The sequence below is a fragment of the Ascaphus truei genome, chromosome 1, assembly GCF_040206685.1.
Source record: "Ascaphus truei isolate aAscTru1 chromosome 1, aAscTru1.hap1, whole genome shotgun sequence".
In the NCBI taxonomy this organism is placed as follows: domain Eukaryota; kingdom Metazoa; phylum Chordata; class Amphibia; order Anura; family Ascaphidae; genus Ascaphus; species Ascaphus truei.
Genome location: NC_134483.1, coordinates 520,628,412 through 520,648,762, shown reverse-complemented (window position 1 = coordinate 520,648,762; position 20,351 = coordinate 520,628,412). Strand labels below are relative to the sequence as shown.

At 44.8% G+C, this 20,351-nt stretch overlaps 1 protein-coding gene across 1 annotated transcript in view; it reads left to right on the top strand.

Moving 5' to 3' along the window:
* POLR1A (RNA polymerase I subunit A) overlaps window positions 1–20,351 on the top strand; it is a 125,913-nt gene that overhangs the window by 46,436 nt on the left and 59,126 nt on the right. Inside the window, exons 16-23 of the mRNA XM_075567274.1 lie at window positions 950–1,032; window positions 1,359–1,517; window positions 2,429–2,527; window positions 11,603–11,755; window positions 12,648–12,730; window positions 14,985–15,150; window positions 17,422–17,643; window positions 18,943–19,157. Of these exons, the coding sequence (XP_075423389.1) occupies window positions 950–1,032; window positions 1,359–1,517; window positions 2,429–2,527; window positions 11,603–11,755; window positions 12,648–12,730; window positions 14,985–15,150; window positions 17,422–17,643; window positions 18,943–19,157 (1,180 nt within the window). The remainder of the gene's footprint in view (window positions 1–949; window positions 1,033–1,358; window positions 1,518–2,428; window positions 2,528–11,602; window positions 11,756–12,647; window positions 12,731–14,984; window positions 15,151–17,421; window positions 17,644–18,942; window positions 19,158–20,351) is intronic.

The window sequence follows — 20,351 nt, the reverse complement described above, 5'->3', positions numbered from 1 at the left end:
GAGAATGGGATCTTGTCTCCATGGATATGTACGGTGTGGGAGTGGATGCATGCGCACAGCCGGCATCACTTTGCATTGAAAGCCTGTGGGAATCGGTGGTAAGCGGGAGAGGAGGTCACAATTGCTACTTGGCAAAGTGGGTGGTGGAGGAGCAACAGTGGGGCTGCTGGGTTGGGCAGGAATAGAATATTTGATATTACGATGCAATTTTGCTGCATGAAACAATGACATTAATCCTGACGGTTGCAAGGAGGTCCGATGGTACTTACAGAGTAATTAAGGTTGAAAATAAGGTATTGACTTAGCTAACATCACGGGCGCGAGTAGAACGGCTATTTCTCCACTGGAACTAGAACCTCCCAGGCTGGAAAAGGCGGCCTTTTGAGTTGAACCTTTATTAGAATCTTGCACAGTGAATTTCTAGTTAGAATGATTGAGGTGAACGATAAGAAAGATGCACACAGCGCACCAGGGGTTAATAATATATAGCAAAGATCTGCATAAAGTTCAAACGAGGACCCGAAACAATGGTCTATGAGCCGACCAAGTAGAATTGAAATACAAGTGTAAAGTTTAACAAATAATTTAATAATAAAAATATATATAACTGATTTATATATACAACTAAACAATAACCCCCCCCAAAAAATGGAATAAAGATGAGTCAGGTGGCAAAGGCCACTGACACAACAAACTATATAAATGCAATAAGCTTAATCACACAACTAAAAAATGCATAGAATAAAAACCACAAAGGGGAGTGTAAGTGCTGACCGTTGAGTTCAGAGCGGAGCTGCCATGCCGTGTAAATATAAAGTCTGCTGAGTATCACTGGGTGTCTCGTGCAATTGTATAAAGTAGCCGCAGTGGCCTCAGAAGGTCTTATAGTGGTCCTCTTGTATTATTATTAAATGTGCCCTCTACAAACACTCTTGATATTGCCTTGTAGGCGTGGAAGACATACTGGTCAGACCCTACGCAAACGTCAAAAGACAGAAGATAATCGAGAGCTCCACACACTGTGGTGCACAGGTAAGTCCATATTACCATCGGAGACTTCCGTTTTGTGTGATCCTATATCCTGCAACGTAAATATTGCACTAATAATTGGTAGCTTTTTGTTATTTGGCTCCTGCCAGGGAAGGGGTTTGGATAAATCTCAATCGGTGCAACAAGCGTTGCGGTGTTACACACAATCCCCCACTGAGATCATCCATTTTTAAGGACGAGTAGATTACAATTAAGGGATTGAGATACAAACGCCAGTGGTGCAGTCTTGCAGCCGGGGATGGGAGTGGGGTGTTACCCCCCTGTGCCCTCGGGGACATTTGCTGCTATAATTTCTGTTGAACTTTCAGGCTGTCAGAGCTGCCTTCAACTTGTCAGAAATGGCACCTGATGACGAGACCCAAGGAAAGTGGCAAGATGCTCATCTCGCCAAAGACCAGAGAGATTTCAACATGGTGGATTTAAAGTTCAAGGAGGGAGTCAACCAGTTTAGCAATGAAATCAACAAGGTTAGATTTACCTTTTCATATCCAGCGCAGGTTTTTTTTTTTACACCTCTTCCGAGGGACCGCCGGCCAGATCTGGTTACCAGTCCATTTGCACAAGCGAGTGCACCCAATTTGAACAAGAAGTAGCTCGTTGGTTGGTAGGTCCTGAGGAGTGATTTGGAACCACTGGTCTCCCCACCAATAGATGTGTTCAGTAATTGAGTGCTCATGTAGTCTGCTATATATATGGTGTTCTCCTGGGACTAGCTGCCATGGACCTGCTACTACACTTGCCCATCTATTGTGGGAATAAGTGTTCTCTGTATAGCTTATTAAACCATACTCTTTGGCAACGTGCCAAGCTGGGCGCAAAATGCGTTGGAGTCCCATGTTCCCTTTTTTAGTATATGGCTTTTGTATAAATGAATAATCTCTTTACATATAATCTAGCGCTGGCATTCACTTCATTGCGTTGCATCACATTTTTTATTTATTTATTGGCTCTCTAGCTTGTTAAACCATAACGGTTTTCAATATGAAGTAAATAAATTATCTCTGTAGTTCAACATAGATACTTGTGTTTCATTGAGTTTCTGTGCATCAAACACTTCTTCCCTCATTGATACTCATGAATTGCGTCCATCTCATGTTATAAAATTTTCCCTGTGACCCCCACCCCACCCCACTGCAGCAAATTTATAGATGGTTTATCTTGTAATAAGTGTTTCAGGGATAATGTGTACCTATTTGAGGAGCACCCACATAAAATACATCTGCTGGTATTGAGCATGAGCTTTGGGTCATTTGTGTCCCAATATGGACCTTTTTAATTTCAGAAGCTGTGAGAAATCCCGTGTTCTCCGGGAATTAAACAGCAGCAGAAGTTTGTGTTGTGTGATCGTGGCCACTCGCTCATATTCTGTGTCCTCTAGGTGTGTATGCCGCTTGGCCTTCACAGGCATTTCCCAGAGAACAACTTACAGCTGATGGTGCAGTCGGGAGCCAAGGGATCCACAGTGAATACCATGCAGGTATGTGCCAAACACTTTGTAGCTCTTCTCCTGCCTGACTTCATCCATTACCCCTTCCATTGCCACCAGGGGACCTCCCATGAAGCTCTTGGTTTCCTCCGGCACATAAACCCTTGTTGATTTTGCATGGTGCCTACAAGAGACCTGAAGGGTCTTTCCCCACATTCATGGGTTATCTTATGTTTGTTGGTGTTTAAAAGACAGTAGAAGCGGAAGACGTCCAGTGATGTCACAGGGGAAGGTCGACTAGAAGAGGAGCTCCTGAGACCCTCATATAGCATCGCATTAAAGAAAGCTTTTTTCCGATTCTATCCACCCTACTTTCTGGACAAAGATGTCGCCCATGAAGCCTAGAAATGACCAGCAAAATAAAAAGGCAAGCAAACCAAGATGTTTCCCGGTACTTTGAGGTAACACCGTGCTCCGCGGGTCCGGACTTGGATACCCAAGATGACGACTGAGCACGTGTGCCGCCCGATAAAGACCGGGAACAAGCACCCCCAGTCGCTGAAGGAGAGGAGCTCACAAAACAATATATGGATGCCCTTTTCGTCAAAATGAGAAAGGGATTTCAGGATAATCTGAAGAACGCTATCAGCGAAATTAGTGTAGATATATCCTCACTGACCCAAAGAATAGAGGGACTAGAATCTAAAATTGAGTAGGCCCTTCAGCAGCAATCTACTGCAGAGGATGAAATCACATGCCTAAGCCACGAGATAAACTCGATAAACATTTGAGTCAGAAATATTCCGGAGACAGTACAGACGGAGAATCTCCAAATGTACGGAGAATCTCCAAATGTACCTTACAAAGCTTTTCACCGCAATAGTCCCTGAGCTAAAAGACTGCAAACTTGAATTTGATCGAGCCCACAGGGCTCTGGGCCCCAGATCCGAAGATCCCAAGCAGAGGAGAGACGTCGTAGTGAAATTCCACTATTACTCCGCAAAAGAGAGAATCATATCTATATAGGGGATATCATATTCGAACGACGTATCTAAAGTTACTATAGCCAGGCGACGCGAGCTGAGACCCCTCACCCTACAACTGTAAGACAAAGGTATCCAGTATAGGTGGGGGTTGCCCTTCAAATTGATCACAATAAAAAATGGAAAATATGTGACCATCAGATACCCTGAGGAGACTAGTCTTTTCCTTAGATCCCTGGGCATATCTGTTCCAAATCCACAGGAGAAGCCTTCACGGGATCAAAGGCCAGACCACAATATGGGCCCACTTCGGGTCTCGGAGAGATTGGCAGGCCAAAGACCATCAAAGGCTGGTGAGTGACAGCGGACAGCCTATTTGTGCCAAAAATAAAAAACATTCTCCCCCTGTTGCCCGAGATGCCCGATACCTGGGGGGACGGAGGTGTGGGGGAGGGAGAAAGACCCCCCCCACTGCAAAAAACTACATTTACCCGGCTCCCCGCCTTCCCGGTTCCTCTCTGGAATGCAGAAGGCGCTGGTGAAACATACGGCGATCCGTTTCACCCACCCATAAACAAGAGCTAGAACCCACACGCTAGAGCCCAGCGGCTGCGGGCGCTAAGCCTTATAGAACCACTAAGGCTCAGAATATGACCATACCTGACAAAGCTGATGACGGGGATCCCGCCTCGGCTGCTCCCTTTACTCCTCGAAGGAATACAAGCGGAATTGCCAGCAAGAACCCGACCGGTCCCACCAGACGGTGACGAAGAGAGGCGCGCTGCCGAGGATCCGGCCCTCCCCTCCTTGTTCTTCCGTTTGTTTTTCTCCTCGGGTGAGCCGGAGAGGATCTATATTCCCTCCCCCCTCCCCGGTTGGTGGCGAGAGCGGTCCTGGGCCCTGTCCTGTCCAACCACCAAAATGCAGCTAGGGTCTTTGGGACCTAAGGGGGTGGGGCGAGCTGGGGGGGCCAGCTCAACTGTCCAAACCTCAAGCCAAGAAGCCCTTTCTGTCTCGGCCCCCTCCGAGACGACGCGGGGACTGCGAGATCTATGAAGCCCTCCTCCGAACCCTGAGAGTGTACCGACAACTCCAGGTTTGAGCCACGACACTCTCTCTGGATGGGGTTTACCCGCCCCCACCCCCTCTAACCAGTTTCCCACCCCCTCTCCCTCCCCGGTTTCCCCCCCCCCCGCGGGTCCATTAACGATCAATGCTCCCTGTTTGTCACAAAGTTTTTTTTGCGTTCTGCTCTATGTACATCTTTAGTTCAAACTGTGCCTACATCCAAGTTATCCCAGGACTCCCAGATAGTTTGATGTAAAGCAGACCATATTCTCAATCCACAGGAGCCTGAGCACTCACCCTCACGGCCTCCCCCTTCCACGCCCTCCCTACCTCCCTCCTCCCCTCCTACCTGTCCCCCCCCCTCCCCACACCATCAGTCTTCCTACCCCCCTCCCCTATCTCCCGTTTATGGCAGCAAACTATTCAAAATACGAGTTTCATTATCTGTAAAACTCTGTTCCTACATCCCAAGTTCCAATGATGTGTATTGTTATAAAGTGTTAAGATTCCCAAACCTATGTTTTAATGTCTGGAACCAAATTCCTCTTTTACCTATGAATATGATTACCAGGAAATAAGAGTCTATGAATGTGCCTATATATTTATCAGAAAATAAGAGGCTCCTATTTACTTTGGTTAATAGCTTTTCCTTAGGTAGACCCCCCTGCTTCCCCCACCCTCCCCCTCCTCTCCAGCCCTCCCCCACCCTCCCACTCCTCTCCAGCCCTCCTCTCTCCCCATCCCCCCTCTCTCCCCATCCCCCCTCTCTCCCCAACCCCCGTCTCTCCCCATCCCCCCTCTCTCCCTTCCCCTCCCCCCACTCTGACTAAGGTATGCAATTTATATCTGTATTGAAAATCTCCCATTCTAGATGTCTGTATCTTCTGCGCTCAGAGAGCTGAATGTTAGGAATTTAGGTGTGTTTACTTGTAATGTCACTAGAACAAAGGTCTCTCTGGATCCTTACAAACCATATAAATGTTGCAATATTTGAACCCATTTTAACATTGGTCTATACCTCATCCTTCCCCCTCCTCCCAGTTTCTCCCTCCTCCTCCCTCCTTCCCTTTCCCCCTCCTTCCTCTTCCCCCTCCTCCCTCTCCTGCCCCCCACCCCCCAATCGCTCTGATGTTGATGTAGAATCTGTAAAATTCTGGGAATGTCTCTCAAGGGCAATAGGCCCGACCACCTTGTCACCTTCGGGACTGAGGTTTACACTTTGGGGCACCCGTTGTGCCACCCCTCTCTCCTTCCTCCCCCTCATTTCCCCACCCCCCCTTTCCCAGCTTTCTTCTCTTGTCCACCTGTCCGCCAATATATTTCCTTTGAAAGTTAAACACCCAATATTTTTCTAACTCAAACTGAAACAGAAGTACACAAAGGCCCCCACTGTGGGAAAGTGGAAGGCCCAATATCTCTCTTGAATCTTTGGACCCATGACTAGCCTGTCCTCGATGAAACTCGTCTCTCTCAATGTTAAGGGTCTGCATTCCCCGTAGAACATGGAGACTTGCCCTACAAGAACTTAAAAGAATGATGGGGGATATCATATTTATACAAGAGACCCACTTTGCTGCCCGCGACCCTCCCACCCTCTCCCCACCACCATATTCAGGAGCATTTTCCCTCTGGCATACTTTGCCTCATTCTCTAGCAAAAACAGAGGAGTGGCAATTCTTATTAAACACGGTGTCCCTTTCACGACCCAATAAGTCATCTCAGATCCTGAGTGTAGATTTCTAATACTTTATGGCTCCCTTGCAGGCACAGAGGTCTCATTACTGAACCTCTACGCACCAAATGAGAATCAGGGTGATTTTATGGCTCGGGTTTTGGAATCAATTGGTCCTAAATTCCTATCTTCACTAATAATTGCCGGAGATATGAATATGGTCCTCTCGCCTGAGCTGGACAAATCCACTATCCCAGGCCACCCAACAATCCACTCACTCCCAAAAAACGGAATTTTTTTTCTTTTCTTTACAGACCTCATAAAATAATTCTCCTTGACAGACGTCTGGATGGCCCAACACCAAGGCCAATTGGATTATACATTCTATTCCACCCCCACCAGACCTATTCTAGAATTGACTACTTCCTTATAACTAAAAATATTTTACACGCATCTTCTCTCTTAGGACATAGGGCCGATCACTTGGTCAGACCATGCTCCAATTGATTTGACTCTCTCCCTACCCTTTGTAAAAAGTAACTCCTTCCGATGGAAGTTAAATGACTCCCTTCTAAATTACCCCGAGATAGAGAACAGAATAAAACTTAACGAATATTTTAATATAAACAAGGGATCTGTAACGGCCTCATCAATGCTCTGGGAAGCCCATAAGGCGACGATAAGGGGAGATTTCATTTCCATCGCTTTATATAAGAAAAAAAAAAGCAAATTAAAGTTACATAAATAACTCACAGATAAGATTCTAAATTTGGAACAACAATACAATACTAACTCATCAAAAAAGCTACATAAATCCCTAAACGCGGCCAGGACGGCACTAAGACAAATCCAACTGGAGGATGTAGAAAGAGCACTGAAATGGACTAATAAGCGATTCTACGATAAGGGAAACAAAGCTAACAGGCTCCTAGCCAACAAACTTAGGGGTGAGAGAGCTAAATTCCACATCACCGCAATTCGTTGTAAGAATGGGCTTCTTACCCACAAAGGTAACGAAATAGCCCATGAATTCACAAAATTCTATACAAAATTATACAATCTGAGATTGTCGTTCAGAAATCCCCCAAACTCAGAGGTCATCTCGAAATATTTAGAAGAATGTAAACTACCTCAGCTCTCCGAAACTGAGTTACAGGTCCTTAACGGTAGAATCTCCCAGGAGGAGCTTTACAAATGCAGTAAAATCTCTGAAAATAGCAAAGACCTCAGATGGTCTAACCAATGCATATTATAAGAAATTCTTGACGACTCTTTCCCCATTTATGTTAGAGATTTCAATTCTTTCCTGGGGGGGTAGCCCAATTCCAACTGCCATGTCTGCCGCAAACCTAGCACTAATATATAAGGAAGGCTGAGACCCATTTCAGTGTGGCAGCTACCGCCCAATCTCGCTGCTCAACACCGATCTAAAATTCTATAGCAAGATATTGGCAAACAGGCTAAATCCGATTTTTGCCTAGGTTAATTCATATAGGTCAAGTGGGATTTGTATCGGGGAGACAGGCCTCTGATATTACTCGAAAGATTTTACATGTGCACCTCACCGACACTAAAGCTATCCTGTTGAACCTCGATGCTGAAAAAGTGTTTGACAGGATAGACTTGGCATTCCTGGACGGAGCAATGCAGAAGTTTGGATTCCCAGGACCATTTTTAGAGGGGGTTAGAGCCCTATATCGGGATTCCACAGCCCTGATTAAACTCCCAGGAAATAACTCAGATTTGATTGAAATCAAAAACGGAACTAGACAAGGATGTCCTTTGTCTCCCCTCCTCTTTGCTCTGTCGATCGAGCCACTTGCCTCAAGAATTCGAAATGATACAGTATAAATATTCGGGGTATTACAATTGGCGATGTAAATTATAAAATTTCCCTATTCACTGACGATATAATACTATTTTTAGCCAGTCCCCAAACATCCCTACCAAATCTCCAATTTTTCCTAACAGAATTTGACAACATTTCAGGCTACAAAATCAACAATGAAAAATCTGAGGCATTAAACCTTTCCCTCCCAGCTCCAGAAATGAAACTATTACAACTACAAGTGGAGCTCCTCCCATATTAAATATTTAGGGGTCAATATTGCAAAATCCTATAGCGCCCTATATCAACACAACTACCCACCCCTGTTTGACAAGATCAAAAAGGACCTCCGAACCTGGGGTAAACACCAGATATTGTGGATTGGGAGAATAGCATCAGTAAAGGTGAATATTCTCCCTAGACTGCTCTACTATTTTCAAACACTCCCAATCCAGATACCAGGATATGAACTAAAGGAGCTACAAAGTAGGATCGTTCAATTTATTTGGCAAAATAAAAGACCGAGGGTGGCCAGGTCGGTTATGCTGGCATCCAGGGCGAGGGGAGGCATGGGGTCCCGGATGTGCTGAGATATTATCAGGCGGTATATAAATGGTGAAAGGGAAAGACATCCGCCTCTATTGAAAGGTGTCAGTGAAAATACACTGCGGTGCAATGTAGGGCAAGTGAAAATTGGTAGAGGAAAGAAAAGAAACCCTACTGCATGCACTCACTGTGATTTAGTTTGCAAATTGAGTGCAAATTAAAAGCCTTTTATGGACTTGTTAAAAATAGTATAAAGGGATCAGGTACCAGTGATCCATGACCTGTCCCTGCAAAACCACTAGCTATCCAATGAAAACTCCTATTCAAATGATAGTCGCATTAGCGGGAGAAAAGCCAGTTGTATCACACACAAAGTTACTCACTATTAATGTTAGGGCTACTGTACACAAAACTCAGTTACCGTTGGTCTGATATGGCTCAAGCAACAAATTGTTGCTTGATTGTAGCAACCAACTAATGTATGCTTATTTTTCTAAAACATATATGGTATGGTGGAATTAGTAATGACACCAACCATAATGCACTAAATGCACTTGATGTGTATGAGCTGAATTGTGACAGTGAATACAATCTAGCTACAGTATATCGGATAAGAAAATAATGTCCCTAATGCAAGGATATATCACTCCGCTATGCGTATGGTAGTGACGTACATAATGCGTATAAAAATTAAATAGGTGTCAATTGTATCACCTACAAAAATTAGCAGCATAGGTGATACAATTGACACCTATGTATTTTTTATACGCATTATGTACCCTGTTCATTTATGTAACTGTATTTGTAACCATGTATTATTTGTCATATTAACTATGTCCAGGACATACTTGAAAACGAGAGGTAATTCTCAATGTATTACTTCCTGGTAAAACATTTTTATAAATAAATAAATGGATCACGGATACCTGATCCCTTTATACTATTTTTAACAAGTCAATAAAAGGCTTTTAATTTGCACTCAATTAGCATATTATCAGGCGGGCCAGCTTAGGCAGGTGGTGATCTGGATCGCAGACCCGGACCTGTTTTGTTGGCATGCGTTAGAGTCCCGTTACGCTGGGGCCTCCTCTCTGCCGACACTTCTTTGGTCACCGACGATCCGGGAATCCAGTGCCAGGGTGTTCAAGTTGGGGTCGATGAGGTGCACATAGAATATTTGGAATAAAACCAAAACGAAAAACAAACTCATGTCCTCCCCATCTCAACTATCCCTTATTTTAAACAACCCAAATTTCCCTCCAGGGTGTGAAGCTAGACAATTTGACCAATTCCAAACTAAAAATATTAAAAGAATTAAGGACTTCATCACAAAAGGAAAGATTCTCTCCTTCCAGGAACTCTGCATCAAATACGAAGCCCCAAATGTTCATATGTTTAAATTCCTCCAAATCCGACACTATCTATATTCAATCTCCCAGACACGTGTCTTCCTGAACTCACAAATTTTGAGTTACTCTTCAAGAGAGGTATCTATCAGAAGGGATACCTCTCGGAGATATACTTGGGGATGGAGTCGTCAATAAATACCCCCGATCATAAATATATGGGCAAATGGGTTGAAGATCTCAATCTAGAAATAGATAGAGATGACTGGGAGGATATCAGCCGCAAAAACCTCCATCTGCACATCAACTAAAGAGAATATATATATATAAAATCCTATTCCAGTGATACCTCACCCCAAGTAGACTAAGTCAGATCTACTTGGAGACCTCCGATCTGCGTTGGAGGGGCTGCGGACAGAAGGGGGATAGGCTACATATTTGGTGGACGTGCCCCGCCATCCAACAATTTTGGACTATGGTCCAAAAAATCCTTAGGGACAGATAACAGAACTCACAATTCCTATAGGCCCACTAATCTTTCTCTTGGCTAAACCAGTAGAGAATATTGACCACCCGTTAAGACGACTGATCTCATTCATATTAACAAAATAGACAGACTGTAGAGAAACGGTTAAATTATGTAATGTTTATGGAAAAACTGACAGCCTTCTTGAACCAATCTATCGACGAATTTCACAAGACCTGGGACCCTTGGCTTGAGAGATAAGACAAGATGGGACACGGATGTCTGGGTTAAAAATACTTTCTGCAGACCAGCCTCCGTATCCAAAACTGGTTCTACATGAGCCAATTCTCTGTGACTAGGGGCGGATAGGAGACTCCCCCCCCCCCTTCTCTTCTCTTTCATCCCCTCCCCCCCCCCCGCTCTTCCTATTTCTTCATCTCAGTTATTATATCTTGTACACAATCTACTCTCAAAGGTAAAACAGGTGAACTGAGATAAAGTTCAAACCAATCACTCAGGCTTTATCACAAAGTCTCACCCTAAATGATATTGTTTGTGACCCTATGGGTATGAAACCGACTTGTATGCCAATTTTTTTTTGTACCATGTAACCTACTTACCTTTTGTGCTCTGGTATTTTTCCTTAAACCAATAAAATTATTTGAAATAATAAAGAAAAGACAGTAGAAGCAGGCGCGAGGTGGGGGCTTAGTCAGCAGATTTGATAATGGATCGTCCCCACCAATGTTTTATTTGGTGTCTACATATTCATTCATCCCAACAAAGAGCTGCGTGTGCTCAACACTGTTTTGCAGTGCGCTCGCATTTTCGGGGGGTTAGGCAAGCGACCCCTAGATGTGACTTCCTGTGCGACCCCTAGATGTGACTTCCTGTGCGACCCCTAGATGTGACTTCCTGTGCGACCCCTAGATGTGACTTCCTGTGCGACCCCTAGATGTGACTTCCTGTGCGACCCCTAGATGTGACTTCCTGTGCGACCCCTAGATGTGACTTCCTGTGCGACCCCTAGATGTGACTTCCTGTGCGACCCCTAGATGTGACTTCCTGTGCGACCCCTAGATGTGACTTCCTGTGCGACCCCTAGATGTGACTTCCTGTGCGACCCCTAGATGTGACTTCCTGTGTAAAGCACAAGTGTACAGTAATTCTCGAGCTGTTGCGATGGTGCATCTAATTCTCTGGTCTCGCCCTGGCAGATTTCGTGCTTGCTGGGTCAGATTGAGTTGGAAGGTCGCAGGCCGCCGCTGATGCCCTCTGGGAAATCTTTGCCCTGTTTCCAGCCTTATGACTTCACGCCTCGGTCAGGAGGGTTTGTGACCGGCCGATTTCTCACTGGCATCAAACCTCCTGTAAGTTATTTTGTACAGTGTTTTAAGCCGGGGCTTAACCCAGACAGATATGAAATTGCAATGTCACTGGTCTTCTATAAGAAAGCCATACACCCACTCACTACATATATTATTTACTTGCTTTAAAAAATATATATATTTATATATAGTATATAAAAATACTATATGAAAAATGGCACTCAAAATTAACTATAATATATATTATAGTTAATTTTGAGTGCCATTTTTCATATAGTATTTTTAGCCGTGGAACAGGGGAAGCGGGCATAAATAGAAGGGAAAAGTAGAGCTACAATGAAAAAAAATAAATCACTGTCTAATACCGAGATTAGTTTTGTGTATTACCCCCAAGAATCCTACACATTATTACAGGAACTGAAGGAACCGCACAGTAAGTAATGGCACTGACTGATCACAATGACACTGAGATTGAAGGAGGGGAGCCTTTGGCAAGTCACTTTATCTCCCTGTGCATCAGGCAACAAAAACATTGATTGTAAGCTCCTCTGGACAGGGACAGTGTCTGTACCAATCCTATGTACAGCCCTGCATACATCGTCTGCTCTATTTAAGAACTATTCTCTTGTCAGACAGACAAATGTACCTGAATGAAACGTTTTGCACTGGGCATGTTTAGAATAGAACATCAATCTCAAAACCACAAAATACAAAGTGCCACTAAAGTGTCGAAAAGTAGTCTGTGCAAAGGCCATGCCAACGACTACACGTATAACATTTTCCCATAAATTGGTGTACGTATGCACTTGATTTTCTTTAATGTAGCGTGTACTTGTAACCAATGTGAGTTCCGCACATACGCAATTTCATCTTTTTACTTAAATGTTACCATTCTTATTCCTTCCACTAAAGGAGTCCATGCATTTCTTTGTAGGAATTCTTCTTTCATTGCATGGCTGGGAGAGAAGGCTTGGTGGACACGGCTGTGAAAACAAGTCGTTCAGGCTACCTGCAGAGGTGAGCAGCGCCCCTCCGTGTTCTAGTTCCGTGTTCTAGTTCCGTGTTCTAGTTCCGTGTTCTAGTTCCGTGTTCTAGTTCCGTGTTCTAATTCCGTGCTTCACTTGTTTCCTCTTTCAAGATGCCAAGAGCAGATTACTCTATGCCAGGAGCATTATATGGCCGCATCCATGGTGGGTGTGCGGGCGACCGCGCACTTTTACGCGTGCCTCTAGCTGGAGCGATTTGCGTTTTCTAGGTAGACGTCATGGAGCTGGTTCACCCTCATTGAAAAAAACGCTCACATGACCCGGGCCGTCGCGCGACAGAAACAAATGTATGTGTTTCCTTGCGCATCGCGAGCGCCGGCACTGAGCATTGTGTGCGTGGTCGCGCGCTCTATGACCTGCCACATAGAGGCACAGCATTTTGATCGTGCCGTCGCGCTCTCCATGGATGCGGCCTAAAGGTGCAGACCCTTGCAAAGGTGCAAGCAAACTGCTAGCGATTCTATTTCTGTTGATTTTATAGCTGGTATGACAAAAATATACAGTGAAATACCTATATATCTATTGAAAAAAGGGTCATTTAGTTAAACCCTTTTGGCCGAAGCATTTTAAGCCTGCTGCCACTTCAAGGCATGGCCAAATATTGCAGGTCCTAACGCCAACTAACTGATTCAAATTCTTATTTACCTCTATAGTTAGAGGAAGAATGATCGCATTGGATCTGTTGCAACCAGCTGCATGCAAGTGTTGCTCACTTGGAAAGTGGGGAGGGGCGAGCTTAAACCCTGGGACGTAGGAGCCACCAACCTCCAAAACAGCTGAGACCAGCTGGACAAAGTTAATAACCCCACAGATACCCAGCAAGCTCTAAGGAACCCCAACAATTACCACATAATATATGTATATATGTATTTAAGTGTCAATTGGAGTGCTACTGGGCGTGGCTAAATGTATACAACAAAAAACAAAGAAGCCCAAAGCTACATACAATATGACAAAAATATACAGTGAAATAATTATACATCTCTTGAAAAAAAAGGGTCATTTAGTTAAACCCCTTTCCCAAAGCATTTTAAGCCTGCATGGCATGACCAAATATTGCAGGTCCTAACACTAACTGATTAAAATTCAGGAGGAGCCACCATGAAGCTGGTTGTGACAGATCCAATGCGATTATTCTTCCTCTAACTTTAGAGGTACAGGCATACCCCGGTTTAAGGACACTCACTTTAAGTACAATCGCGAGTAAGTACATCTCGCTCAATAGGCAAACGGCAGCTCACGCATGCGCCTGTCAGCACGTCCTGAACAACAATACCGGCTCCCTACCTGTACCGAAGCTGTGCGCAAGCGGGGAGACTATAAAGCCTGTTATACATGCGTTATTTACATCAGTTATGCACGTATATGATGATTGCAGTACCCTACATGCATCGATAAGTGGATAAAAGGTTGTGCTTCACTTTAAGTACATTTTCGCTTTACATACATGCTCCGGTCCCATTGCGTATGTTAATGCGGGGTATGCCTGTAAATAAGAATTTTTTTACCTCTATAGTTAGTGATAGAACCTGCAATATTTGGTCATGCCTTGAAGTGGCTTGCAGGCGTAAAATGCTTTAGGAAAAGGGTTTAACTAAATTACCCTTTTTTTCAAGATATATATAGGTATTTCACTGTATATTTTTGTCATATTGGATGTAGCTTTGGGCTTCTTTGTTTTTTGTTGTATACTCCAATTGACACTTATATACATATATATTATGTTGTAATTGTTGGGGTTCCTTAGAGCTTGCTAGGTATCTGTGTGATTTTTATAGCTGGGTAATTTGTACCTCCTTTTTAATTACATATTTTGAAGAAGCACAAACCGTTTAAAAAAAAAAAAGTGTTTCCTTAAGAAGCAGCTGCTTTGGATGGATTATTTGATCTTTGTGGCATTTTATGTGACACTGCAACCTCCTTTTAAATGGTTAAATGGTCACTTCCTAGTTATCCCCCCTGTTTTCTTTGAGAAATCGTTTTGATACGATGCTCTGTAAGAAAAAGAAAATGTTTAGTTTGGAGGGCAAGAAGTGATCGGCAAAATGGCGAATTACATTGCTACTGTTGAAAAGACAAACGCATGCATATTTTTCATAGCAGCCAAAGGGTTAACCTGCATATTGGTCCCTAACCTCAGTGGTGACCGCATCTGCTTAAAGTGTTCCTGGAAAAATCCCCCTGTTTGAGTGGTGTTGTAAAGAAGGCGAGGGCTTCTCTTGCAGGTGTATCATTAAGCATTTAGAAGGTCTGGTGGTTCAATATGACCTCTCGGTGAGGGACACTGATGGCAGTGTGGTCCAGTTCCTATATGGGGAGGATGGCTTGGACGTACCAAAGACCCAGTTTCTGCAGCCGAAGCAATTTCCTTTTATCGCAGAGAATTACGAGGTGAGACAGAGAACGCCTTATGTTCGGGTGACATTGGAATGCATCTTGCCTGGCGCCTGGGTAGGGTTACTTTCAATTACAGGGACTGGGCTGCAAAAATTGAAAGAGGCCAGGTGAGCTGCCTTAAAAAAATAAAAATAAAATCAAGCTACTTACTAGAGCTATAGGCTCTGTTTGCAACTGATTGCATAGTAAAGTAACCTTGCACAGACTGAACTCACTGACCTATTCTCCACACTCACTCAATCATGGATGTTATTCAGGCAGCTCCACAATGAGATCTCCAGGGCGGGGATCCCATCTCCCTTCAGGCTTTTACGTTTGATTCACCTATTGTATTTCCCTGTGTTACAATATCCATGTTTCAAGGCGCGGCTTACATTATTGGCGCTCAATACATAACGCCTGGGGTGCTCCACTCCAGTCCTCAAGACCCCCACCAACAGGTCCGGTTTTCTTCAGTACAGGTGTCTCATTTGAACACTGAGCCTCTGATTTAGCTACCTGTGCTGAAGCAGGGACAGATTGAGCCACCTGTGCTGAAGCAGGGATATCCTGCAAACCTGACCTGCTGGGAGGATCTGGGGGAGTGGAGTTGAGCCCGCCTGCATTACCACCTACATGCGCACACAGTGACAGTGGTTGCTGTGCTGTGTTTTCCCTCGGTGAACGTTATCACTTTCCTTCCTGCCTCCCAGCGGTCTTGCGGCCTTATTAGGTTCCCTGGTGACCCGCCCGTGTTTGTGCACAAAGACTTTGTATCATGATGGCTCCTTTAGGAATATGTTATTAAGCAGAGTGACGTGCTGTGTGGCTCCTAGAAAACCCTGCAGCCTTCTGGGTTTTGAATTGGATTCTGGCCCCACTGGTCGTGTAACTCTATTCTTTATATAAAAAGGCTTCTTGAGGTTGGAGGCTGCACACGTAGTGACTCCCGTCAGCACAGACACACTACTTTGTCCGTCTTGCAGGGGGGAGATGTGTGTGTCTGTGTGTCACACACATACACACACAGGTGTGTGTGTGTGTGTACAGTAGGAAACAGGACAGGCACTCCAATGTACAAAGGGTGTTTTATTGTCTCAACGTTTCAGCTCGGAAGTGTTCTCAAGAGCCACTAAACCGTTAGAGTATACCTAGATGTACCCGAACCCACACCCTGTGACCCCAAAAAAAGAGCACGAAATGCAAACTGGGTGAATCCCCAGTCACGTCTTGCCTGGAACCGCTTGTGCTAATGGCTCACCGCAGTGACCTAAACAGAAGCTGTCATACAGTCTAACCACAGGGATAGCAACATTGTATCTAAACGGTCCAATAATAAAGTGGATTAGTGCCCGATACCCGCAAAAAGGAACAGAAGTAGCAATGTGCAGGCAAAACGCAAGCTAAACTCCGTAGCTAAAACACACAATGTCCAGAGCGCAGGTGGAAATATCCATAGGGATAGCAGGGAAGGGCAGCACCCAGTATATGACCACCCTGAAGGGGGAGATCACCCAAAGGTTTAGGCTGCCGTTTCGGAGACCTGTTGTGGCAGGTCTGTCTGCAAGCAGACTCTCATAGACCAGGGGTTCTCAACTCCAGCCCTCAAGGGCTGCCAACAGGTCAGGTTTTCAGGGTATCCCTGCTTTAGCACAGGTGGCTCAGTCTGAGCCACCTGTGCTGAAGCAGGGACTGAATGAGACGCCTGTGCTGAAGCAAGGATATACCTGTCCTGTTGGTGGCTCTTGAGGACCAGAGTTGGCCGCCGCTGTGATAGAGCAATAGTCTGTTGCTGATGAGATTATGCGTCTGTGATGCGATACGGGTCTCTGGATTTGACATTTTTGAGGTGCCGTGGTAACTTTTACATGGCACTGGGCTCCGGGGAGAGCTTCATTTTAACCTCCCAGACACGTAATACTGTGTTTCAGAGGCTTCTCTCTTTTGACAGGAGGAACAACGTAGACTGTTGCTTTATGAAACATTTTGTTGGTCCATTACTAGGCAACTCCGATTGCAAAGAACAAATGCTCCCCAAGGCCTTTGCAATCCCGTTCTGTTTATTTATGTGTTTTGTTTCCTTCTTTTGTATATGTGGTTAATTGTGAAGAGGGTGTCTTAAAGATGAAGGGCAGAATTTACTAAGCAGTGCTAAGCCATAAGGCACGTCACAGCCCATCCAAGTGAATGGCTTACCGTCACCTCACAAATAAAGTCCGTCTAACCCACAGCGGGAACATCGGCTCATATCTCTGAACTAAAAATGCCATCCTCTGTCGCTTGCAGGTTATAAAGAAATCAAAGCATTTAGATGAAGTTCTATCCAAGATGAACTCGGAGCGCGCGAGTCAGCACAGTCAGGCCATCCACAGGTGGAGAACCAAGCACCCGGTCCCCTCCCGGAGACTCGGGCCGTTCCTGCTGTACTCGCAGAAGAAATCGGCTGCAGCTAAAGCCGCGTGCCCGGCCGAGGAGCATGAAAACACCAGGGACCTGGCAACCCAGCGGGTGAGATCCAGGGCACCGGTTTAGTAATGACCACGGGTCAGCTCTGTGTGTGTTGGCATTGCTTGGAGCCAGCCTCTGCTGTTTGTAATGAGGTGGAGAATACACACCGAATGTTATGTGCTGCGGTCTGTTGACATTTATTGCCGTCTCTTGGAAGGGGGTTATGGTGGAGGTGCCATCACAACGTAGGGGAAAGGCAGAGAAGCACAGTCCTTTTGACCAAGGGGGGTTTAAAAAATAGTAGTGATACGCCGTACCTTTTTGTACAATCTTACTTCGATCACTGGATGTGAGAACCAGTGTGATGTACTTTTGAAGTCTTTTGGTAGTTGGGAGTCTGGCAAACCCATTCCAACCCCAGGCCAACCCCATTCCAACCCCAGGCCAAGGCTCTATATCTATACAGTAACTGGTCAAAGAGCACAAATGAGAAATGCTATAAACACGGCCCTTGGCACTTCATGGGTTCAAAGACTTTTGTTCTCCAGCTTTTATCACTTCCCAGCAATTCTGCTTTTATGCTAAAAAGTGCTTCCTTTCGGTGTTCATTTTTTACAGCTACAGTTTGGTGTGTGAAAGTCCTATCCTTCCAAATAACTTTTATTGTAAGCTCTTCGGGGCAGGGACTCCTTTTCCTAATATTACTTTTTGTCTCAAGCACTTATTGTCATTATGTGTTATATTATTATGTCCCGTGTATTACTGCTGTGAAGCACGGTGTACATGGATGGCGCTATGTAAATAAAGATACACACATACATACGCACACATACATACAAATACTCCTCAAGACTATATATGTTGAAGTAGCAAGGCCTCACTTGAAGGAACCTTGAGGATTTCCACTAATATGACCATGAAGACTTTAATTGGGGATAACAAAAATGCCCACAGTTTTCATCTGTTACACCAGGGGTGCGCAAACTGGGGCGCAAGATTTGCAGGGGGGGGGCGCGGCGGTTATAGAGGCCCCACGCCCTTCCCCAAAGCATTTAAATGCCAGGGAGAGGCGTGCGGCCTCTGTAACGTCCCTTACCTGCTGGCAACGCAGCATCAAATGACACCGTGGGGGTTGTGTGCCGCGTTGCCATGGCAGCGCTGCAGGGTGACGTCACATGACCCGCAACGTCATTTGACATTGGGTTCAAACCGAGGGGGGGTTGCAAACGCTGGGGCTCCCAGGCAGGGGGGCGCACGCCAAAAACTTTGCGCACCCCTGTGTTACACAACAAAATGAAAGGATTCCCCCTCACCCCCAGTGAGAGTATATTCCCTTCTGAAATCCAACATCCATTGCAGCTGTTGGAGAGATGGTGTTCCCTGGACGAGAAGGCACGGAGCAAATATGTGAAACGGTCCTTGGCTCTCCCTGACCCCTGCCTGGCCGCCTGCCGCCCGGATCTGTGCTTCGGATCCGTCTCCGAAACATTTCAAGACAAAGTGGAGCAGTTCGGCCGCCAGTGGGAGGCGCAGAATACCACCGGCTATGGGACGTCCGAGGTACCTTTCGAGAGGTGAGCAGCAACACTTTGTTTCTCCATTTATATTTGGTTAGTGAGTGGTGTCCGTATCAGGCATGGGGTAGCGCTGTGTCACACCTGCTGTCACTGACACCAGGATAGTAGCCGTCTGAAAGCTCGGTACATTTCATCCATGCAGCATTCGTCGTCGGCCCATTAAAACCTTCAGCAAATCTTCCTTTTCTATAATATTTCTTTCTGTGCACTCCCCATATACCCTCCGTGTGGTGACAAGACAGGAGGTGGCCTTGTTACTACGGGCGTCCTTGCACAACCTTGAATGTTAGTCAATGTCATTATTGACCACTTTAAGATGACATTTAAAGAAGCAATCCATGCAATATCCTACAAGTAAATCAGTTCTGTAGTATTAGATAGTACTTACTGCTTTCTTTCACAAATACATATATTATTCAGCTCTTAATGCAATTTTAATGAGTTTTAAAGCCTCCTTGGGTTTATATAGCAGGTTTTAGCCACTTCCCTAGCAATGCAAGATTTTTGCAACACGTCCCTGTTTGGGATAATTTGTTGCCAATATTGCCAGCAGTTGGAGCTGCAAACTGGAACAATAGATCATGTTACCATAGTGATATAAGAATACATTGAAGCTGCTGAATTTTTTTAATTTTTTTTAAAAATTAAAATGTAAGTGCTGCTTGGACAGTCTCTTTAATATGTGAATGTGGTGATGTTATTCTATGAAGATAAATGGTAAGGACTTTGGTTAACTGTTAATGAAGCTATTGAAAGTATGATCAAGTAAAATAAAGCATTTATTTATGTGTTAGGAAATCCTCTTGTTGTGCACCATTTACCTTTTTTATCTTCATTAGCAGTATATTGATCAAATTAATTGGTCGATCTGGTAATAAAGGGGCAGTTCTGTGTGCATGTTTGTGTTTGGGAGATCCCTGCACTGGCTGCAATTTAGAAGTGAACTTTTACATTTTGATCCCAGGTCTTTTTTTTGTTTCAATTTTTTTTATTAGACAGTTATGACATTACAGGGTATAGATAATACAAACAGTAAGCCCGTCTAATACACATTTTTTTTTTTTTTCCTTAACTGGGAAGAAAAGAGGAAAGGCTCAACGTCTCCCTGACCATATATGGTCCAACGGCGCGGCGCGAGCATGGAAACAGAGAGGGGATAGAGAAGAGAGGGGGGGTGGGGGGGGGGTGGGG